The 25,717-nt window shown below is 30.9% G+C and overlaps 3 protein-coding genes and 2 pseudogenes across 3 annotated transcripts in view; all 5 read left to right on the plus strand.

Annotated features, from left to right (window-relative positions):
* Window positions 1–25,717, plus strand: part of LOC125817435 (serine/threonine-protein kinase Nek5-like) — a 200,868-nt gene that overhangs the window by 35,123 nt on the left and 140,028 nt on the right. The window lies entirely within an intron of this gene.
* Window positions 16,459–17,283, plus strand: LOC125817572 (probable CCR4-associated factor 1 homolog 9). Its single transcript, XM_049497120.1, has one exon. The coding sequence runs from the start codon at window positions 16,459–16,461 to the stop codon at window positions 17,281–17,283; it is 825 nt and encodes a 274-aa protein (XP_049353077.1).
* Window positions 19,771–20,387, plus strand: LOC125817808 (probable CCR4-associated factor 1 homolog 11; annotated as a pseudogene).
* LOC125817819 (probable CCR4-associated factor 1 homolog 9) lies at window positions 21,411–22,189 on the plus strand (annotated as a pseudogene).
* Window positions 24,905–25,259, plus strand: LOC125817828 (probable CCR4-associated factor 1 homolog 11). The gene is made up of 2 exons (XM_049497343.1): window positions 24,905–25,021; window positions 25,077–25,259. The coding sequence occupies exons 1-2, from the start codon at window positions 24,905–24,907 to the stop codon at window positions 25,257–25,259; spliced, it is 300 nt and encodes a 99-aa protein (XP_049353300.1).

A 25,717-nucleotide genomic window follows, 5' to 3' on the forward strand; every position in this document is an offset into this window, starting at 1 on the left:
ACCCCGCTACAGCGTCCCCGCCAGAGCGACCAAAACCACCGCCAAAGCAGCTTGCACGAAACAATGAGCTATTGTAATAATTCCAAGACCCTCATTTCACAACACACCTTTAACCAGTGACGCTTAGAAAATACCGTGCACGCTAAGATCGATTCCGGGAGTTCTACTCACCCGAATTCAGTTCCATAAAGTCGTACGGATTCCTTAACGACTTATCTAACTACTCATGTAATCAAAATCATAAATAGATCACCCAATTGCTACCAGATTTATTAGACTTTAATGACTCTGATTCGTCCAAATCTGGACTAGTTCAGGAAATTTCAAGTTACTACGAAAAAAATTTCTGGCCCAAAAATTTTTCCTGTTGACTTTTCTATAACGACATAACCTAGTCGTTGTCTTAGAAGGATTGATATAAAAAAAATTGATTTCTCTATATATAAATACTAGGGCTTTTAGATGAAATAAATTTAGGCCTTATTTGTCTGTAATTAATTCTTTGTTTTTATCATTCATTTTTTAAAAGAGAATCTAAATCTTAATCACTGAAAGTGTGTTTATACTGTCACCACCACCACTATCCGCAATCACTATAATCACCAATCTCCATATATAGCTAGTTGTTTTCACCATTTATAATTACTACCACCAACAGCATTACACTCACAAATCATTACCTACAATCACCATCTGTAATCACTATAACACCTTCAACATTAGTATTCATATCATCTACCGTATTGATTGTCATCATTAATTATCACGATCAACAACCACTGATAATTATTATTGTCAACCATCATTACTATCCTGATCTGAGTCTATACCCTGGACATGGCCGACACTCGGGAACCATTGTTGGTCCCCAAGCGAATCCTCATCCTGGATGACTACAAGCGGATTACTTACTCAAGCAAAATGGGAACTCCAAATGCATAAATAAAATTTAAAAACTCAATTTGAACTCTACTCCAATAATTGTCTGAAAATAATAAACAAGTTATAGTTAATTGTCTCATGACCTCAGAACATCTCAACAACAAAAGAAATAACGAGAGACTCCTTGACCTTTAAACTATCTATGAAGCCTCTAAATATTAAGATGTGTGTGTTAGGACAAAAACCCCAACAACTCAACAAAATAAGAAGTAAATGTGAAGCCCTCCAGAAAATATTTAGAATTGTAAATAATAATACTATGATTGATAATTTCCAAAGTTTGAACATTCATTGAAGAAAATGGTAAAATGAATGATGATTTTTTTAATGATAATAGTACTAATTATAATCTGTTTGTCAATTTTTTATCACTATAAAAAAATTATATAATCAAATTAAATATTTATCTTAAAGATAGTGATATATCCATCGTCCTCTCATAGACGTTTCATAATAACATTGTCATCAAATTCCAAAAATCAATTTGTTTAACCATCACGAATGTCAACAAATCCATTTGGTTTGTTCTTTAAAAAAAATTCAAGATTTAATAATGATAGATTTAGATTTTTGTTTCTCCATTTTCAAATTTTAGCAGCAACTTGAATCTCAACTTTAAAACATCAACAAACTTCAAATTTATTTAATACCTTTAATTCTTTTTCAAGTTAATATAATAACAATAACAATAACAATTATCCTTTTCATTTTTCTAAATATAAAATGATATTTCCATCTTAATAGTATTCTTTGGTATTGTAATTGTATAAAAAATTTCGACTCTTTTCACAAAATGTCAAATGTGTTTTTGCCGATTATTCAATTGTTTTCTACATTAAATTAGGGGTTTAAAAAAAAATAAGAATCTATAAATTATTAGTTTACATTTTCTAAACCTCGTTCTCATCTTAGTATTTAAATTAGGTTGAATATATTATATTTTAAAATTAAAAAAAATAGGAAGAAAATGGAATAATTATTTTTTAAAAAGTTACGAAATTATATGTAGTGTGTGTTTTTCATTGCCTAATAAGAATTTAGTTTTTTAGGCCATGCCAAAAGGCAGGGGTTTGGAACAAATTATCGTAGGATTAATTATCTTTGAATAAGTTATCCCACCATGTACATGGAATAACTTAACCAATATGAAAAATTTTTGCATGAATGTTTCAATTTTTTTTTGGAGTTGATTAAAAAAGATATATTATATAAATTAACACAGAAAAAATAGTGATTTTATAACTTGTCATCTACCCTCTACACATTAATTAGGTCTTACTCTCCGTCCAATAATACTTGTCCACTATACTAAAAATAGATTTCCAACAATACTTGTCTACTTTTATGAAATTTATGTATAATTTTAGACTTAGTTCCTAATTTACCCTTATTATTAATTATAGTTATTTCCTTATTACATTTTTCAAGACATTATATTTATTATTTTCAAATGGTGGTATAATAAAATTATCATTTTATTTATAGATTCTTAAAAAGGGTGTTATGTCAACTATTGTTGGACAGAGGGAGTATGTCCCAAGAGTGAGACTGATCATCACAAGCTAGTAGTAGTATTCATGCACAACTAGCTACATGAACCCTTAACATAATGAAGTACCTAGGAGTAATGCCATGAATATTTATTATATTTAAAGAGTGATATAATAAAATTACTTTTTTATTTATAATTTTTTAAAAAATGTGTCAAGTTAATATTTGACAACTATTATTGAATTGCGGGAATATGTCCCAAGGTGAGACTGATCATCACAAGCTAGCAGTATTATTCATGCACAACTAGCTACATGAACCCTTGACCTAAGAAAGTACCTAGGAGTAATGCAGGAAGTGACTATACTTTAAGGCACAGATCCCAAGGAAGGGCAATAAATATATATATGATACTCCTATATATGTTGGTTACTATCATTAAAAGTGGCTATAATAATGTTCATATTTTTGACTGTCAAAATAAATAAAAAAATATTCTACTATTTTGGCTTCGAATTCAGAACTCTTTCATTAAAATTTATTACCCATACTTTAAATGTAGAATTTGACATATACATATAATGTAATTTTTCGATGAAGAGTGAATGACTATAGCTATAGCCACCTGATGATAGGTAATATCATCAATATAGAGGCCAACATAATTTGTAATATTTAATTTTTGGGTTGATTGTTTAGATAGTCACTAAAATGATAGTTATTATTTGAAGAGTAAATTCTAGGAATAGCAAATCATATTGGCGCTCTATAACTATAATTTTATTATTTGCGCTTCATATCCAAATTATGTTTGCTATGGAGCATCTGGTTTTTATAAATCACGGCAATTTATATAAATCGAGTGCTAATTCGTCTGTGTCTATGAAAATCGTGTTGTATGTTCGCGCTCGTGTGTCTATGTGTGCGTGCGTGTGTGAATAGAAGAGTATATGTTCTTTGTGTTAGACATGTCAATTGTATATGTATAAAAATATATAACTCTCAGCCGAATGGCAAGAAAAGTGAAATGTTTGCTGCAAATTAGAATTAAATGAAATTGTAGCTATAACATTTATTTTGAATTAATAATTTGTTATAATAAACATTTTTTCCTTATTTGAAAGTATCATCATCATCATCTTTTTTTTAAAAAATAAAAATTGTAATAATTATTTTGAACGGAAAAAATAATTCTATGAAAATTGGAACTGAAATATGTAAGTTAATCCACTAAGCTAAGTCATGAACCTATAAAAAAAATACTAAAAGTAGAATACCCAATAAATCTTGGGAAAATGCATAAGTACCCCACAGCCTATACCCGACATCCCAGAGACACATCTAACCTTTACTAAGGTCCTATTACCCCCTCGAACTTATTTTATATGTAATATTCTACCCCTTTTTTGCCTACGTGGCATAATCTTGTGGGCCCAGCGCATGTTGACATTTTTTTCAAGGATAGTGCCACGTAGGCCGAAAAGGGGTAGAATATTATAGATAAATTAAGTTCGGGGGGAGGGTAATAGGACCTTAGTAAATGTTAGATGTGTCTCTGGGATTTCGGGCATAGGCGGGGGGGGATACTTATGCATTTTCCCAATAAATCTTTTTTATTACCTCAATAAAAGGAAAGAATACTTTCTAGGATAAAGGTATACAAAATAGCAAGAAAATGAAAGATCACTATGTTGAAAACTGACATGACATATATACAAATAAGGTAAGCTTATAATTAGAAGATTGCATATTGGCTACTAAAGTTTAACTGTTTTTGGAGTATAACTTTTTTTCTTCAATTAACATAGACATGTCAATAAATAACTATGAAGTTTGGGATAGAATTCTATTGGCTATGAAAACTATAGAGAAAAAACAACCAAAAAATTAAACTCTATAAAAAAAATAAAAATCTATGGACTATGAAAACTATGGAGAGAAAACAACCAAAAAAATATCAGTTTATTTTAAAATAAAAAAGATATAATAGTTTTTTAAATTTCTGGCCAAATTTTCTAGTCATTTAGCATTACACGTGAAAAAATCCTTTTGTCTAGAAAATTTGGCCAGAATGGTATTTACATAGGTTATTTTATCTTTTTGAACAATTTTATCATTTTAACTTTAATACTTTTTAATTAAAAAATGGAAAAAAAGATCAATTTATTATTAAATAAAAAAGATATTATAAATTTTTTAAATTTCTAGCCAAAATCCTTTTGACCAGAATGGTATTTTACCTATGTTATTTTATCTATTTGAACATTTTTATCCTTTTAACTTTAATACTTTTTAATTAAAAAATGAAAAAAATATAGTTTATTTTAAAATTAAAAAGATATTATAATTTTTTTAGGACCCGTTTGGCCATGAATCATGATATGGAATCATGATATGGAGCCATGAGATGAAATTGAAGGTTTGTTTGGACATGCGATATGGAATTTTTGTGTTGTGTATTTTCTCATAAACATAAAAATTTCATAAGTTGTAAAGCTATTAAAATAGCCCCATTATTTATTCAATCTTATCAAATAAACAAAAAATTATAAAATCGCATAATAAATTATTACAAAGTTATTTGTTCTCCACTTAAGTAATTGTTTCATCTAACTATAATTTAATAAAAAAAATTGAACATAAATTATAGTGTTAGTCTTTAATATAATCCTCCTACATAGTATGGACAATTTCCTCACGTTGAACTTGCATACATCAATATTAGTTTAGTGAACATAAAATAAATTGGAAGCATTATAGAATGCACTTCATAAAAATAATGTTTGTAAGAGTAATAAAAATAGTGCTTCCAAGACAATGCAAAGTCATAAAATAAATATTATCTCTTTAAACAAAGTTGATAGGAAATATGTAACTAAAAACTAATAACTTACACATAAAATATAAATGTTCACTTATTAATTAAGGCCATAAAATAAATTTATTAATGTGATTGAAATTTTACCTTAAACCAATGCCAAAATCGAGTATTATGTCGATATTTTTTTATTGTATAAATGTCGGTACCATCTTGCTAATTGCCTCGGCAACTATTCCGGTTAATTGTTTCAAGTGAATGTTGAAAAGTTTCACAATCATGAGGTGTGAGTTAAAGTGACTATATGTTGGTGAGAATAAGAAATTTTATGTCGGTGAGAATAATAAATTTTAAAAAGTAATGATGTGATTATAAATTTTATTTACATATGAAACAAATGGTTAATAGATATAAATGTCGGGTTGTTTTAACAAAATATAAACTCATGGATCAATTATTGTATTAAAATATCTCAAATCATGATATGAAATCACCATATAATTCCATATCATGGTTTTTGGAGAATATGGTATCACCTCTCATGATATGAAATCATGAGATGGAATCAGCGTAAAATCACATGTCCAAACGCTGATTCCATCTCACGATACCATATCGTGATATGGTATCACATGACCAAACGCCTACTTAAATTTCTGGCCAAATTTTCTGACCATTTAGCATTACCCATTGGGATATAACTACTAATATGTCAGAAGTTTAAAATTGGAGAAAATGCTAAAAATCAAACAAAGGTAAGTCCATTAAATATCCACGTGGGGTCTGTGGTTTCAATGTCACCGCGTTTTTCCGTATGAAATAACAAACATTTAATTCATATTAAATGTCATAGCTATAGTTTACGAGTTTTTAGCTAAAATCATTCTTTAACTATAATTCAAATATAATATATTATCTAAGTGAGTAAAAAACATTCTTATACTATCCAAAAAATAGCAAGAATCATATGTCCTTCAGTCTATTTTAATTAAGAAACTGATTGAACCAATAAATAATATATATTTTAATTTGGTCATGTCTTACCACGACAAGAAGATCAAAGTTACCTAAAAAGAATTAGGATATGGATAGGAAATGAATCTTTCATTCTCAGAATTTAAATTTTGTATGTTGTTAGCTTATATGTTTTTTGCATCATCAAGTAAATTAACTTGCAACAATACATAAGTCTTGCATTATTTATACAGTAGGTTCCGAGTTTAGAAAAATTATGTTAAGAAAATCATTTTAAAACTATTACGCCCAACTATTTAGAGATTTTCTCTAATAAAATATTTAGTATGTATGTATGTTATATACAACACAATTCACATTTTATACAATATACAGAAGTACTGGAAATTTAGTGAAATTACGTAGGCGTTTAGTTATAAAAATAAAAAAATAATTACTTTATTTGAAATTTTTGAAGTTGGAGTTGTGTTTGGCCATACTTTTTTACGAAGAATATTTAGAATTTGAATATATTTTGTCTGAATATGATTTAAACCCTCAATTTCTAAAAATTAGAAAAATCGCCCAACCTGACTAGCTTAACCATGTGTACATATATTCATTCGACTTGACACATTTTTTGTGTTGGTGGCGTGAGTTTCTTAAAAAAATAAACAATCTTGCAACTTTTTGAATAGTGTAAGGATGATTTTTGTTCACTTATATAACACAAGGATGTACTTTAGGTTTAAGTCACACTGCAGCGATGATTTTAGCCAAAAAACTCTTTAGTTTACTTTATTTTCGATTCACAACTACTAGTTCACATAATTTGTCATTCAGCGGACTCGTGGTTTTGTATTTAACTTAAATAATACAAATCAAAGCAATTCTTTTCTCTCCCCATTTACTCCATTTTCTCCTAAAATCTCTCACCCATATTAGTTTACTTTCACCCATATTATTTTTAAATTTTGAATTTTCTTCATTACCCTCCCGATTCTGCCATCAAAGTTTCAGGCAACCACTAAAAACGTGTTGAAATCATCTTTATATATTTAAAAAAAATCCTAACTCCATCATTGATTAGAATGGTGTTGAAACTATTGAAGAAATACGGGGAGACATCTCAAATCAATCAATGAGACGATTTTACCCTTATCCTTGAGAGTAGGTCCTCTGCTTGGATGGATCTTACACACATATATCTTGTGATTTTAGCAAGTAATAATTAGCACATAAGATTGAAGATTTTGGTTAATTAATGTACTTTATAAGTTTAGTATGAAATATCGAAAATCAAATTATCGAAACAAATCAAATTTTTTTGGTAATTTTGTATTCACTATGATATTAGGGAGTAAAATTTTAGAATTATGGTATCCGAATTTGAATTTAGTATGAGATATTAGTACCATTCGATATTTGATATTTTTTGAATATCAAATTATATTTTTAATTAAGTCTATATATCAACAGGTCCATTACTCATTAATATAGGGGGGGGGGGGAGTTGAAAACTAAACATAAACAACCCAAATAATTCTTCAAATAACATAAACATGTCAATTAATAACTACAAAGTTTGAGATGGAATTCTATGAAAACTATGGAGAAAAACAGCCAAAAAATAAACTGGGCTATATCTACTAATATGTCAAAACAATTAAAATTTGAGAAAATGTTAAAAATCAAATTCAGGTAAATCCACTTAATATCCACAGGGTCCTGTGGTTTTTATGTGGGACCATTTTTACCTTTCTTGCTTGGGATATCAATACATAAATATATATAATATTTGAAAAATATATACACTCATATACATACATTTTTTTAGGTTACCAAATGCCCATGACTCCTTATTCTTGAGAGTAGGTCCTCCTCTGCTTTGATGGATCTTATACACATATATTATGATTTTAACAAAGTAATATTTAGCACATAAGATTGGATATTCTAGTATATTAATGTGCTTTGTGAATACATTTTCTGACCAGATGAAACAATTGATCAGGATGTTAGCTCATAAAAAATATTAAGGGTCTTAATATATTGAGAAAAAACTACATAAATAGATCATAAAACTCAAACTAATTACATGTTTATATTCCAATCCAAAGTAATTCAAGAAATATTCATTCTCTCAAAAAATAAATTACAGCCCATACTCACATTTATTAAGGCTAACAATTTTCGCTTAACTGATACTAAATCAATATCATTGTTGTATTGGTATCCTTAAGGCTGATAATTTTGCTTAACTGATACTAAATCGGTGTGTGTGTATGTATATATATATATATGTATGTATTGTATTGGTATCATTAAGGTTTCTTGTTAAGAAATGACTCATTAGTCAATGATACCATGATAGTATATGTATATTGTTGTGGTATTAATAAGGTTTTTGTTCAGATTTTACTTATTAGTCAATGATACTATAAGAGTGTGTGTGTATATATTTATGGTATCATTAAGGTTTTTTTGTTCATAAATTATTCATTAGTCAATAATACTATATATACACACATACATACATATAAATATTGATTTAGTATCAATTAATTGAAATTATCAGCCTTAATGATACCAATACAATATATGGTACTGATTTAGTGTCAGTTAAGCGAAATTAGTTGTGTATATAGTGTAATTATTTAGTGGGATACAAATGCAAAGGGGTATATTTTTGTAATTATTTTGCTTTAATGGGGGTACTTGCTTAGTTTCCCCATATATTTAAGCGATAAGTTATTACGCAATGGTATTATTAGAGATGACAATTGGGTGGATTAAGTTAAATTTAAACGGATCATAATAAATTAAGATAACAATCGAGTCAAAACCCAACCCAACCCAATAAACATCCATATATTAAAAAAAAATGAAGTTCAATATCTGAAGTTGGGAATATTTGCACATATGGCCTTTTTTTAGGCTACTATTAAAATGATATCTAGCTCAGTCCAAAAGGCTAAATTTGTCTGCAAAAAGAAAAATAAACTTACATTGGGTGTACTCTATTTAACTTTTGTCCCATGTTTAAGTTATGCAAAATAGGCTCTTGTTACTTTATTATTACAAAAATAATATACAAAGTCAAGGACTTACGGTCATGTTTGGATAAACTTTTTTTAACTGACTTAAAAGATTAAAGCCAAAAAGCTCACTTTTGATTTTTAACTTTTTAAATACTTTTTCTTTTTATTTTTAATTGTCATGTTACGCTTTTCGAAAGTCAATTTGATTGATTTTCAAAGTTAAATTAGATTACATTAATTTGATATTTTAAACAAAAAAAATTAGATATTAAAAAACTATACGAAAAGTACTATAAATTCTAATTTTTTGTATAGCAATATGATGAAAAAGTACATCGTAAAATGTTAGTCAAAGTTATTATCGTTTGACTCTAAAAAAATAACTATGACAATTAAAGGTAGACGAAGATTGTACTTTTTAAACCTAAAGTAAAACACTTTGTGTTTGCCAAACATCTCTAAAGATTAAAAAAAAAGTGCGTAAATGCTAAAAACATCTAAAAATAATTCAATTCTAACACCTAATCCCTTCCCTATGATGTTCATATGAAACTGTCACGACCCAGACCGTCGTAATTGGCACCCACACAAATCCTCCGGTAGGAGAACCATTACTACAACCCAAACAAATAAATTTTATGAAAATTAAGGCATTTAAAGATATAGATGCATGTTATAACAAACAACTAACCAAACTAATGCAGAAAAACAACCCCTAGAACCTAAAAGTCATTGTACTTTACTAACGACAAGTCTATGAAAAAGGGGTACAACCCCGAAACTAAAAAACACCTTAAACAAATAGTCTGAGTCTGAAAAGAATGGACTTAAACAAGAGAGATCCATGACAGCCTGAAAGAACTAGCACACCCTTGAATTCGGTCACGATCAATAGTCACTTAGCTGAGGTCTATCAATAGCCGCCTGAAGATGCCCTGTACTCAACAAAGAACAAGCAAGTGCAGTATCAGTACACAACCACAATGTACTGGTAGGATCACACAACTATCCCAATAAGTGAAACACATGCAAGTAACCACAACAGTATAAAACAGGCATATACCAAACATATACAATATTAGTCATCTTTTCAGGATCAATGTAGCATCTCACGTTCTCAATAATACACATTGCTTATCAATTTAGAGCAACATACAGTCTTCCAATATCAATCATCATTAGATATGAACGTAATCATCACAAGTAGGTACACAACACAATTCAATGGTCCTCTCACAAAACCCAATTCAATGGTCTTCTCATGGAACCCACACCCAAACTGTTAGCATACCAGAATGTGGTACCCAATCCAATGTTTATGCCGAAACGTGGCAATTGATCCCATGTTTATGCCAGAACGTTGCATCCGATCCCATGTTTATGTCGAAACGTGGCAACCGATCCAAGTTAGTGTGTCGGAACGCAACACCCAATCCATTCAACAAGCCACAATCACAATCACAATGTATATTCTCACAATCATACAACAAGAGATGATTCATGACATACAATTATTCAATTATCCTCATTTACGATTAGGGTGATCAATAATGCAACATTCGCATACATACATGCATTATAATGAGCAATTACAAACATATATCACACCAACATGAAATCACAACCATCACCTACTTCGAATCCAAGCTTGAATCCCCTAAGGCCCTTGAATCTTCCCATTCTGGATTCTTCTCACTTGTTCGTGGTCTAAAAATATACAATTAATGCAAGGATTAACAATCAAAGGTCTAATTATCCGAATTATACAATATCCAATAACTCTAGATCAAACCCAAGATCCTAATACCCAATTTAGGGCTTTTTCCACTATTAGTTTCAGATCGAAACCCTCTCCCATCGATAATTACCCATTAGATTAAGTTCTACAGATCGAAAAATGGATTCGGGGAGTTAAAACCTTACCTTTAGCCTCAAGAATGGTGGAAAACTGTCAAGAAAGCACCTGGGGTAGTTCCTTAGCTCACAAAGTCGAAAAGTGCAGAATAAAATATTTTTGGGATTTTATTCCCGACTTAAATTGCGGCTGTCCCGCTACGACGGGACCCATTTCGCTACAGCGGCCCCACCCTGGCGGCAGAAATCTCGCCCCAGAGGCTTGCACGGAACCAATGATCTATTTTAATAATTTCAAGACCCATTTCACAACACACATTCAACCAACGACACTCAGAAACTACCCGTTCACGCTAAGATCATTTTCGGGAGTTTTACTCGCCCAAATTCAATTCCGTAAAGTCGTACGGGTTCCTTAACGTCTTAGCTATATATTCATGTAATCAAAATCATAATTAAATAACCCAGTTGTTACCAAATTTCCCTAGACTCACATGACTCTGATTTCGTCCAAATCTAGACTAGGCTAGGAAATCTCAAGTTACTACCAAAAAATTTTCTGACCCCAATTCTTTCCCCATTGGCTTTTCTATAACAACGGGAATATGTCGTTACAGAAACACCATTGTAACTCGTAATCATAGAAAAAAATTAGGTAAAATAAAGATAATATTTAATCATATCAATTAAGTTCACGAACAAAAGTTAGTTAATAGTCATTTATAGTCAACAATTTTTTTGAAAATTCATCACTAAAAGCTAAAAAATATTATCTGTCGCTAATTTTTACTTATATTTTTAGTAGTGTTGGAATGAATTAAAATGAAAGAAAAATAATTAATGACAACTCAATTATAATATATTTATATTCTATTATTTCATCCTTACTGATTTTAAGTTTACATTTTAACAATTTTGACTCTTAATATTATACTATTATTATCGATTTTTCTCCTTGTTAATGTTCTTATGGAAACAAATTGAAGTGGATTGGATTGTTTTAAAATTTTAATTCAAATATTTAATTATTTATTCTCAATATTAAGATATCACAACTCACAACTCACAAGCACATAAGGAAACTGATTTATTTTGAAATCTCAAGAATTAAGAGTTTATTATTTGAGGTTATTAAATTTTAATTTATTTTGAAATTCTAAATATCAAGCGTTCTACATAGTTTAAATGGGAAATGATTTATTAAACCAAATTTTAATTGATTTCAATTTTTAAAATCTTAGAAAAGTTAATATGGAAATTAATTATGTCACATAATTCAAATAAAGAATTTTTTTTGTATATAGTTAAATCTTCATTGATTTTGTTTGCCTAAATATTCTGACTTTCTACATAGTTTGAATAAAGAAAATTTTTATTGAATTTTGTGCTTTCATTATAATTATAAAAATAAATATAGATAGTTCACATTAGGTCAAAACTACACTAACAATAATTAGGTCTTACATAGGGTGGTTATTGACCTAAAAAAGACACACGATAAAGTCTTCAGGAGGTCCTCTAAGGATATAACAGTGGTTTACATTAGAAAGATTAAACATATGTACGAGAAAGTGATCAAGATCTCGATTGAAACAATGTGAAGTGACTTGAAACACTTTTCAAGGGGCTACAATATCAGGGGTCAACCCTTAACCTATTTTTATTTGCCTTTGTGAGGGACGAAGTAATATGGATTATTCAAGAGAAAACTATATGCTCTCTCCGTCCATTTTTAATTTTCATATTTTTTCTTCTTAAATCAAACGATAATACTTTGAATAACATTTTATAATGTATTTTTTCATCATTTTGTAATATTTACGGTGGTCTAAACGAGGTGGCGAGAGAACTGGGTGTGAATTGGACCGCTGGGAAGCAACATCAAACCGGTTCAGATATATACTATTCAAAAAAAAATTCTTTAAATCCAATTGAATATCTATATATAGTTGAATTAATTAAAGCATAAGATATAAGAGGTGGGGAATACTGTCAAATCAACATGTGTTGATTACTTTAAATTCATGTATAGTTGTGCATCTAAAGTTAAAAATCTTATTTTGATGTTTCATTAAAAGATAGACGTTTTTTTATTATGCTTTGATTTTTCTTTTTTTAGAATCATTCGATATCTACTTTTTTAAATCGTTCCCGGGCTCTGGATGATATTGTTTTTGCCATGTAATAATTTGGCTGATGATCTTCCTTTTTGATCATTTTGATGGAAGAGGATGAAGAAAGTGGACAAAACAGACTCGCATTTCTCATCGAAGATTCATTACATGTCCAAGGACTTTTGTTCTTCTTGGCATCTGAAGTATTTGTCAAAATATATATGAAATAGAGTTTGTATTTTATGAAATGGACCCAAATAGCCAAAAAGCGAAATTTTGATTTTGAAATTTGTGTATCGGCTCGCAAGTGGTTATACAAGAGAAAGTCAAAGTCTAATGGGACTATCTTTTTAGTTTAAACCTGCCTTTCACTCATAGAAGTCTATTTTGAAACATCTATTTTGAGAATTCCCGGTTTGACATGGTTTAAGCGTTACTGGTTCCCGGAAGAGTTAATATCTCCATTAGCTTTTGTAATCTCATATATTTCGCTTCTCCGACATCTTACTGAGTTTCCCCCTTATCTTTTTGCAAAAAGCCGCTTGTTTCATAGTTTTCAATTGAGTAGCAGACCCGACGCGGGCATCCATCCAATGCATTCTTTTCGATCTTGTACCCTATGTAGGCTTGCAAATCATAGGCTAGACAAGCGGAACGGGTCGGATGGAAGGGGCTTGCAACGATGGAAGGCTTACGGAATAGGGGCATACTCATATAGAAAATTTCCTAACAAAATCAATTGGGGTGATAGACCCATATGCTTAACACATGCAAGTTGATCAGTTTGCCCTTTAGAAATAGGCTAAGAAAGTCATCGATTCGAATCTGAGGAAGGACTTTTTTTTCAAGAAAATCGGCATGGGGTTCCATATCTTATACTGTTAGAAGCGACTCTAAATTACATATAATAAGAACACGTCTTTACTTCACGTCTTTTCGGTTAGATAATGGACGACGATAAGCCACTGCCCAGTAGTGCTCTCTGAGCTTGATTACTCCGAGCGGTAGGTCACAATCTGAATTTCAAACTGAAAAGCGGAAAGTAATAAGTTCAATGGATAAGAGAATGTGTTTAACCGATTGAAAGCGTGATAAGCATCACAGATGCAGGGAAAAAGTTGACAGAGTTTCTGCTAACTCTATGGAGAGAAGAGTCATCTGGTGATGAGCGATGACTCAATTCTCTTCCCTCCTTCTGTAGTTGGGACCCTTATACCTGTACGAATTGGGAGAGCAGTCATTATTCACTTGGACCCATAGATCAGTACTAATATAAAATCCTTGGTTGCACTAAAACAATTATTTATTTATTTTAAAGAAAGAACATTAGAGGGAGGGGGTGGAGGTGCAGGGTAGGGTAGGGTGGAGGTGAAAAAATATCTAGAAGTATTTTAAATATTTAAAAATATCATAGAACTAATAAGGAAAACTATATAACCAGAAATATTTTAAAAATAGTTCAAATTATTACCTTCATTTGGAAATATCATTATCCTATAAAAATAAAGGTAAGATCTACATTCATTTTATTATTCTGCGACTCAACAATGAAATTATACTAATTATTTTGGTATTGTTGTTTATCAAGACTACATGCAAATATAGAAAGAAAACTGGCACTGGTAAAGACACGTTCTTTATATATTTGGAAGTATTTTAAAAATCAAATAGGATTAGAGGGTGTTTGAATGGGCTTAAAAGTTGGTCAAATATACTTTTAAGTCAATTTTTGACTTCTGAAATTTTTTGACAAATATAAAAAATAATTTTAAATAAGTCAAAAATTACTTAAAATAAGTTGGGAAGAATTTGAGAAAGTCAAAAATGACTTAAAATAAGTCAAAAACCAAAAGTTGACTAAACAATCATTTTAGTTTGACTTTTTATTTTTGATTTAAAACAATTTTTTTTAAGTCAATCAAAACAGCTCTAATAAGAAAAACTATATAACTAATAAAATTTTAAAAAATAGTTAAAATTATTCAGATAGTTTATTGACACGTTTGTTACATGATTAGAGATATTTATTTTGTAAATGACATCCCAGAGAGATATACAGTTTTGCATGGATTTAAAATGTAATTAAGGATATAATTAGTTGTTTTCAAGTAAAGATCAATTTAGTTACTAGTAGAACTCACCAATCTATAAGTTATCAATGTTTCATTGAACAAGAAAGATACATGTTTCTTTGTTGCACTTGTTTTTTTCTCTTTCTTTTTGAAGTCATCGATAGCTGTCTAGTGAGCACTTCTACATATATTATATCCTTCAGATACTTTATTAATGAAATTATATGAAGTATGTTATTGTTATTTTTTTTATCGAAACTACATGCAACCAACAAAGAAAGCTTGAATTGAAGTAGAGTGAAACCTTGTATCTTTTATGTGGACGTATACATTTTAAATATTTTTAGAAAATCATAGGACTTGTAAAGATAACTATATTTGTAGGAAGATAGTTCATACATGCACGTATGAAAACAATCGAAATAAAATAAATTTAGAGGAACATTTTCTTTTTGGATAAATAGAAAACCGAATCATTAAGTATCACAAACTAATTAAATGTAAACGATAATGAACATCGTATTAGTTTTGTTATTGGTTTATCAAATTTACAAATCGAAAATATAAAACTAGTAATACACAAAATTGATCAAATCAAGATAATTAGACAAAACATGGTACAACTTCAGATTACTGAGCAGAGTACGTGACCCTGCATAGTTTAGTGTTTACGATCCGACCCGTGACTTCATTTTGCTTTATTAAAAAACTAATGATCTATTAAAAATATATCTACCCCATAAAAAAATAAAGATAAATTCAACGTATATTTTACATTTCTAGGATTCTATTAATGAAATCATACCGAGTTTATGAAAAATACATGCAAATATAGAAAGAAAATTAACACTAACATACCATAACTATATTTAGAAGTATTTTAAATATTTTTTTAAAATAAAATAGGACTAATATAGAAAACTATATAACTAGTAAAATTTTAAAAAATATTTCAAATTATTCCCTCCATTTGGTAACATCATCAATTTATTTCCCTTTTAGGTTCTCTTCTCTTCCAATAAAATCAGCTCTTTCTACACTTCCATCAAAACCCAGAATTCATTTTCGTTTTTGCGTTATACCCATTTCATATCTCGACTATTCCTTCGAAACCCAGAATTTATTTTCGTTTTTCTGTATACCCATCTCAAAATCTTGGTGAATTTTCAATCATGGCTGTTAATGGAGTAGATCCGAATCGATACCCGATTATGATTCGAGAAGTATGGGCTGATAATCTCAATGAAGCATTCGATGATATTTCTGATTTCATTGATGAATTCCCCTGTATATCCATGGATACAGAGTATCCCGGCATCATCTACCATTCTCCGGTACCCTTTTCGAAGCAGTCTCCGGCGGAGAAGTATAATTTGTTGAAATCGAATGTCGATGAATTGAAGCTTATTCAGGTTGGGATTACCCTTTCTGATGCTAATGGGAACTTGCCGGAATTGGTGATTCAAGGGAAACGGTTTCGGGTTCTATGGCAGTTCAACTTTTCTGATTTCGATCGGAATCGTGATCGATACGCAGAGGCTTCAATCCAGCTCCTTGTTAACAGTGGGATTGACTTCGAAAGGAATCTAAAATTTGGGATTAGATCAATTGATTTTGGTGAGTTGTTGATGTCGTCGGGGCTTGTATGTAATGATTCAGTGAGTTGGGTAACGTTTCAAGGCGCGAATGATATCGGGTACTTGTTGAAGATTCTCAGGGGTCGGAATCTTCCAGATAGTTTAGATGTGTTTTACGACTTTGTTAAGGTATTTTTTGGAGGTAAATTATATGATGTGAAGTGTTTGATGATGCCTTTTCATAATCTTCATGGTGGTTTAGACCGGGTGGCGGGACAACTCGGTTTGGTCCGGGTGGCTGGGAGGCAACATCAGGCTGGTTCAGATAGTTTGTTGACATGTCACGTCTTTTATAAGATGAGAAATGGTTATTTTGTAAAAGGCGTGCCGGACGCTAGCGTTTTGCATGGATTAACTTGAAGCGTAATTAAAGATCAATTTGATTAGTAGTAATTGTTTGTGGATCCAATTGATTATCTATAGTTAAATTAATTAAAGGTGTATTGATTTGGTAAGATACAAGTTATGTGACAAAATCTAGTACTAAGCCGGTAAACTTTCTCGTTTTCAATCTTGTGATATGATATTTCTAAGATAACAAGATTGAAATACATTTTGATACATTCGATGTACAATGATCAATTTAATTACAACTTAATACTTTGTGGAATGAATTATATGGAAATATTCTTCATTATTATTATTACTATTATTTCAACCTACGACTTCATGTTGTTCGAAATTTTGATATTGTTATTTGTTGTTTATCAAAATTACATGCAATCATACAAAGAAAAGTTTCTTCTACATTTCGAAGTATTTTAAATATTAAAAAAAAAATCACAGGACTAACAAGGAAAAATATATAACTATTCCCTCCATCCATTTTTAATTGTCATATTGTGCTTTTTGAAAGTCAATTTGACTAATTTTCAAAGTTAAATTAGATTACATTAATTTCGATATGTTAAACAAAAATTTTAATATTCAAAAAGTACTATAAATTGTCATTTTTTTGCATATTAATATGATGAAAAAATACATCATAAAATGTTAGTCAAAGTTCTTATTGTTTGACTCTAAAAAGGGAAATCATGCAATTAAAAATGGACGGAGGTAGTAGTAAAATTTTCAAAATAGTTAAAATTATTCCCTTAATTTGGAAATATCATTACCCTATAAAAATAAAAATAAGGTCTACATTCTTTTTTTTTTCTTAAGATCTACGTGCATTTTACAATTCTAAGACTCGACTAATGAAATTATATTGCTATCGTTGTTTATCAAGACTACTAAATGAAAAAATAGAAAGAAAACTTACACTGAAGTATAATTGCTTACATATTTGGAAGTATTTTAAATATTTTTTAAAAATCATAGGACTAATATAGAAAACTATATAAGTAGTAAAATTATAAAAATAGTTCAAATTATTCCCTCCATTTGGAATTATATGTTGTGGTCTCCGCCGGATAAGTATAAACTGTTGAAATTTATGTATAATTATTTGTGTGGTTTTGCTTTTATCTGATGTTTTCAAAAGAGACTATACAATAATTTATATATGTGCTAAAATCTGAGTTAAAGTTACTAAATTCTGTCAAAACAATAGCTACCATGCAAGCAAGAAATTACATGCATTGGAGGGTAATTTTTGCTTGCTTTCGAACATTGTGCCCTCTTATTAAAACTTACCCAACATGTACACACAAAAGCCGTTGAAATTGAGTGTAGGTTTAAACAAAGGATATCAACATATATAGGAGACTAAAGAAGAAAAAAAGGGAAAAGAAAAATCACAATTTGAAGTGTAATCAACACGTGCGAGACTCAATCTAGCTCCTTATCAACCATGGGATTAACTTCGAAGAGAACTATGTTTCGGAGATTAACTCAGATTGATTTAACCGAGTTGATGTAACACCTCGCAACCTTTTTTTAGGATGTGAAGCGGTCGTCATAAGTGTATCAACTTAGGTTCGTTGGTATACTACTTATTCATATATATATATGTTAAGGTCAATCCCTAAGTATAAGAAGTGCTTTGGATGTGAGTTAAGGTCATAATGAACCTTTAACACAAAGTCGAGTTGAGAGTTTACCTAACGATTAATTTATTCTCGTAAGTTCATTCAATGATCAACTTCAATCAATCCTATCACCTAACATATGAAGAGTTTTTTGGCCTAATACTAAGAAAATGGAAGGTCGTGAGGCCTTTTTTCCAGCGCCTTCGACCGTTCATTAATCCAAGCTTTGTGCTAAAAGTTATGCCCATTTTACTGGGTACTGTGTATTCTATGCGATTCGCCACGCGAAGTACATGCCCACTGCACGACAAGGTCAGTGCTACTGTTGAGGTTGCGTGAAGTAGTTGTCAGTTGCGCATCACGCACGTTTCTTTGAAATTCTTTAGTTTTCTCTTCTTTTAACATTCTAAGAGGGGTTTTTGTCCTTTTCTCATCCCATAACCCTAATCCATGTCTATTAACCTCTCCCAAAAGCCTTATTCGTTCAGATTTCATAAGTTACGACAAACTTCATCTCCAAGAACTCCATAAAAGGGTTTCTCAAGGTCAACCTATAAAAGATCCAAGTCCAAAACTTTTTCTCTAAGATTCCTAAAATTTGGCAAGGTTTTCCATTCCACATGTATATGATGCTTCCAGATAAAACATTTATTATTTCACTATTTTTGAGCTATCTAGTACTCTCAGTATTATACAGTTTACCAGTATAATTCAATTGAGAGTATTACCTAGCAGCAAGTAGACATAGGGATGAAGGCTGACCCGTTAGCTAGGACTGAGACCTTCAGTAGCAATCCTTAAGTCTCAGAACTACATGCCAACGTAGGTTTTAAGGGTCACCCATTAGACTAATTAAGACTGACACCGTCAATTTTATAATGTCGATGATTTGAAGCTTATTCAGGTTGGGATTACCCTTTCTGATGCTAATGGGAACTTCCCGGAATTGGTAATTGAAGGTGAACGGTTTCGGGTTCTATGGCAGTTCAACTTTTCCGATTTTGATCGGAACCATGATCAATACGCAGAGGCTTCAATCAAGCTCCTTGTTAACAGTGGGATTGACTTTGAAAGGAATCTGGAATTTGGGATTAGATCAATTGATTTTGGTGAGTTGTTGATGTCGTCGGGGCTTGTATGTAATGATTCAGTGAAGTTGGGTACCGTTTCAAGGTGCGAATGATATCGGGTACTTGTTGAAGATTCTCAGGGGTTGGAATCTTCCAGATAGTTTAGATGTGTTTTACGACTTTGTTAAGATGTTTTTCGGAGGTAAATTATATGATGTGAAGTGTTTGATGAGGCATTTTCATAATCTTCATGGTGGTTTAGACCGGGTGGCAGGACAACTCAGTTTGGTCCGGGTGGCAATATCAGGCCGGTTCAGATAGTTTGTTGACATGTCACCTCTTTTATAAGATGAGAAATGATTATTTTGTAAATGGTGTGCCAAACGTCGGTGTTTTGCATGGATTAACTTTGAAGCGTAATTAAAGATCAATTTGATTAGTAGTAATTGTTTGTGGATCCAATTGATTATCTATAGTTAAATTAATTAAAGGTGTATTGATATGATAAGATACAAGTTATATGACACAATATAGTACTAAGCCGATAAACTTTCTCGTTTCAATTTGTGTGATTGATATGATAAGATACAAGTTATATGACACAATATAGTACTAAGCCGATAAACTTTCTCGTTTCAATTTGTGTGATTTGATATTTGTAAGATCACAAGATTGTAATGCATTTAGATACATTCAATGTAGAATGATCAATTTAATTACAACTTAATCCTTTGTGGAATGAATTATATGGAATTATTTATCATTATTATTTTTACTATTATTTCAACCTACGACTTCATGTTGTTCGAAATTTTGATATTGTTATTTGTTATTTGTCAAAATTACATGCAATCATACAAATAAAAGTTGCTTCTATATTTCGAAGTATTTTAAATATTAAAATAAATCAAAATCAATGGACTTATAAGGAAAACTATATAACTATTTCCTCCGTCCATTTTTAATTGTCATGTTGCGTTTTTCGAAAGTCAATTTGACTAATTTTCAAAATTAAATTAGATTACATTAATTCCATATGAAAAGCATGAATTAAATCTTATTCTTCAGTTGATCAAATTTTATAGAACTTAGGATTCATATGAAAAGCATGAATTAAATCTTATTTCAATTTTTTTTCATAAACAGTCCATGAATACATGTTTTACCTAAAATTTAATAGTTTTATAAGGTTATTTTCGTAAGCCCCCGGAATAGGAAATATTCATGTCTTTGAAATTGTGTTTCTTAAATTACAAGTATTATTCGGGATGATAAAATTTGTTATGATCAATTGTACCTTCAATATTTCAATTCCACGTGTATATGATGCTTCTAGATAAAACATTTATTATTTCACTATTTTTGAGCTCTCCAGTATTATCATTATTGCACAATTTACCATTATAATTCAGTTGAGAGTATTACTTTGCACCGAGTAGCAATCCATATGTCTCAAAACTGCATCCCAACGTAGGTTTTAAGGGTCACCCATTAGATCAGGACTTGCACCGTTAGTTTTATATCCATGGATACAGAGTATCCCGACAACATCTACAATCCCGTCGTACCCTTTTCACATCTGTCTCCGGTGATACTTCTGTTGAAATCGAATGTCGATGAATTGAAGCTTATTCAGGTTGGGATTACCCTTTCTGATGCTAATGGGAACTTGCTGGAATTGGTAATTGAAGGTGAATGGTTTCGGGTTCTATGGCAGTTCAACATTTCTGATTTCGATCGGAATCGTGATCGATACGCAGACGCTTAAATCCTGCTCCTTGTTAACAGTGGGATTGACTTCGAAAGGAATCTGGAATTTGGGATTAGATCAATTGATTTTGGTGAGTTGTTGATGTCGTCGGGGCTTGTATGTAATGATTCAGTGAAGTTGGGTAACGTTTCAAGGCACGAATGATATCGGGTACTTGTTGAAGATTCTCAGGGGTCGAAATCTTCCAGATAGTTTAGATGTGTTTTACGACTTTGTTAAGACGTTTTTCGGAGGTAAATTATATGATGTGAAGTGTTTGATGAGGCATTTTCATAATCTTCATGGTGGTTTAGACCGGGTGGCGGGACAACTCGGTTTGGTCCGGGTGGCAACATCAGGCCGGTTCAGATAGTTTGTTGACATGTCACCTCTTTTATAAGATGAGAAATGATTATTTTGTAAATGGTGTGCCAAACGGCGGTGTTTTGCATGGATTAACTTCGAAGCGTAATTAAAGATCAGTTTGATTAGTAGTAATTATTTGTGGAACCAATTGATTATCTATAGTTAAATTAATTAAAGCTGTATTGATATGGTAAGATACAAGTTATATGACACAATCTAGTACTAAGCCGATAAACTTTCTCGTTTCAGTTTGTGTGATCTGATAATTGTAAGATCACAAGATTGAAATACATTTTGATACATTCGATGTAGAATGATTAATTTAATTACAACTTAATCCTTTGTGGAATGAATTATATGGAATTATTTATCATTATCATTATTACTATTATTTCAACCTACGACTTCATGTTGTTCGAAATTTTGATATTGTTATTTGTTGTTTGTCAAAATTACATGCAATCATGCAAAGAAAAGTTGCTTCTATATTTTGAAGTATTTTAAATATTAAAAAAAATCAAAGTCATAGGACTTATAAGGAAAACTCTATCACTATTTCCTCCGTCCATTTTTAATTGTCATGTTGCGCTTTTCGAAAGTTAATTTGACTAATTTTCAAAGTTAAACTAGATTGCATTAATTCCATATGTTAATTTTTTTTAAAAATATTTAGAAAGTACTATAAATTGTCATTTTTTTGCATATTAATATGATGAAAAATACATCGTAAAATGTTAGTCAATGTTCTTATTGTTTGCTCTTAAAAAGGAAATCATGCAATTAAAAGTGGACGAAGGTAGTTGTAAAATTTTAAAAATATTTAAAATTATTCCCTTCATTTGGAAATACCAATACCATATAAAAATAAAAATAAGGTCTACATTCTTCTTCTTTTTAAGATCTACATTCATTTTACTATTCTAAGACTCGACTAATGAAGTTATATTGATATCGTTTGTTTACCAAGCCTACTGTATGAAAAAATAGAAAGAAAACTTGCCCAGAAGTACCATTGTTTACATATTTAGAAGTATTTTAAATATTTTTAAAAAATCATAGGACTAATATAGAAAATATAAGTAGTAAAATTATAAAAAATAGTTCAAATTATTCCATCTATCTATATATGTACTGAAATTTGAGTTAAAGTTACTAAATTCTGCCAAATCGGTAGCCACCATGCAAACAAGAAATTGCATGCATTAGAGGGTAATTTTTGTTCACTTTCAAACATTTTGCCCTCTTATTAAAGCTTGCAACTTTTGCTAGAACCTTGAGAGCTCCAAGTGATTTTCTTGCCCAACATGTACACACAAAAGCCGTTGAAATTGAGTGTAGGTTTAAACAAAAAATCAACACATATAGGATACTAAAGAAGAAAAAAAGGGAAAAGAAAAACCACAATTTGAAGTATGTTCAACACGCGCGAGACTCAATATAGCTCCTTATCAACCATGGGATTAACTTATGAGAGAATTAGGTTTTAGAGATTAACTCAGTTGATTTCACCGAGTTGATGTAACACCTCGCAATCCTATTCTTAGAATGTCATAAGTGTATTTGGGTCCGGTGGTATACAACTTGTTCATATATGTTAAGGTCAATTCCTAAGTATAAGAAGTGTTTTGGATGTGAGTTAAGGTCATAATGAACCTTTAGCACAAAGTCGAGTTGAGAGGTTCCCTAACGATTAAGTTTTTCTCGTAAGTTCATTCAAGGATCAACTTCAATCAATCCTACCACCTAATATATGAAGAGTTTTGTGGCCTAATACCAAGAAAATGGAAGGTCGTGAAACCTTCTTTCCAGCACCTTCGACCGTTTGTCAATCCAAACTTTCTGCTAAAAGTAATGCCCATTTTACTAGGCACTACATATTCTATGTGATTCGCCACACGAAGTATATGCCTGCCGCGCGGCAAGGTTAGTGCTACTGTTAATTAAGGTTGCGCGAAGTGCCGTGTGAAGTAGTTTTAAGTTGCGCACCACGCAAGTTTCTTCGAAATTCCTAAGTTTTCTCTTCTTTTCACGTTCTAAGAGGGGTGTTTTTGTCCTTTCCTAATCCCATAACCTTAATCCACGTCTATTAACCTCTCCCACAAGCCCTATTCGTTCAGATTTATAAGTTATGAAAAACTTCATCTCCAAGAACTCCATAGAAGGGTTTCTCAAGGTCAAGCTATAAAAGATCCAAGTCTAGAGCTTTTTCTCCAAAAATCCCTAAAATTTAGCAAGGCTTTCCATTTCAGGTATATGGGATTTCATTGATGGATATATTTTCTTCCATTAAATCTCCAAGAAAACCTTATTCTTCAGTTAATCAAATTTTATAGAACTTAGGATTCATATGAAAAGCATGAATTAAATCTTATTTCAATTTTTTTTCATAAACAATCCATGAATACATGTTTTACCTAAAATTTAATAGTTTTATACGGTTATTTTCGTAAGCCCTCGGAATAGGAAATATTCATGTCTTTGAAATTGTGTTGCTTAAATTACAAGTATTATTCAAGATGATAGAATTTGTTATGATCAATTGTACCTTCAATATTTCAATTCCACGTGTATATGATGCTTCCACATAAAACATTTATTATTTCACTATTTTTGAGCTATCCAGTATTATCAGTATTGCACAATTTACCAGTATAATTCAGTTGAGATTTTTACTTAGCACCGAGTAGACATAGGAATGAAGGCTCACCCATTAGCTAGGACTGAGACCTTTATAAGTATCAATCCTTAAGTCTCAGAACTGCATCCCAACGTAGGTTTTAAGGGTCACCCGTTAGATCAGGACTGGCACCGTCAATTTTATATCCATGGATACAGAGTATCCCGACAACATCTACAATCCCGTCGTACCCTTTTCACAGTTGTCTCCGGTGGAGAAGTATAATCTGTTGAAATCGAATGTCGATGAATTAAAGCTTATTCAGGTTGGGATTACCCTTTCTGATGCTAATGGGAACTTGCCGGAATTGGTAATTGAAGGTGAATGGTTTCGGGTTCTATGGCAGTTCAACCTTTCTTGATTTCGATCGGAATCGTGATCAATACGCAGAGGCTTCAATATTCCAACTCTTTGTTAACAGTGGGATTGACTTCGAAAGGAATCTGGAATTGGGGATTAGATCAATTGATTTTGATGAGTTGTTGATGTCGGGTACTTGTTGAAGATTCTCAGTACTAAAATTTGAATTAAAGTTACTAAATTCTGTCAAATCGGTAGCCACCATGCAAACAAGAAATTGCATGCATTGGAGGGTAATATTTGCTCGTTTTCAAACATTTTGCCCTCTTATTAAAGCTTGCAACTTTTGCTTGAACCTTGAGAGCTCCAAGTGATTTGCTTGCCCAACATGTACACACAAAAGCAATTGAAAATGAGTGTAGGTTTAAACAAAAAAAATATCAACATATATAGGAGACTAAAGAAGAAAAAAGGGGAAAGAAAAATTACAATTAGAAGTGTGATCAACACGTGCGAGACTCAATCTAGCTTTTTTATCAACCATGTGATTAACTTCGAAAAGAACTAGTGTTAGACTTATGACCTCCTTAATTCTGCTGAGGAACACGTAATAGCAATATATGTTCCTTAACCTTAGATAGTTTCAAGTGAGTAATTATCC

This window comes from Solanum verrucosum, unplaced genomic scaffold (genome assembly GCF_900185275.1).
Source record: "Solanum verrucosum unplaced genomic scaffold, falcon-dt-bn FXZP01000434.1, whole genome shotgun sequence".
NCBI lineage: Eukaryota > Viridiplantae > Streptophyta > Magnoliopsida > Solanales > Solanaceae > Solanum > Solanum verrucosum.

Bases quoted from the DNA above. Each gene is read 5' to 3' on its own strand.
- LOC125817572 (XM_049497120.1), top strand. From the start codon at position 16,459: ATGGCTGTTAATGGAGTAGATCCGAATCGATACCCGATTATGATTCGA.
- LOC125817828 (XM_049497343.1), top strand. From the start codon at position 24,905: ATGGATACAGAGTATCCCGACAACATCTACAATCCCGTCGTACCCTTT. The intron at 25,022-25,076 runs GTTGGGATTACC...TGGTAATTGAAG, and splicing joins ATGAATTAAAGCTTATTCAG to GTGAATGGTTTCGGGTTCTA.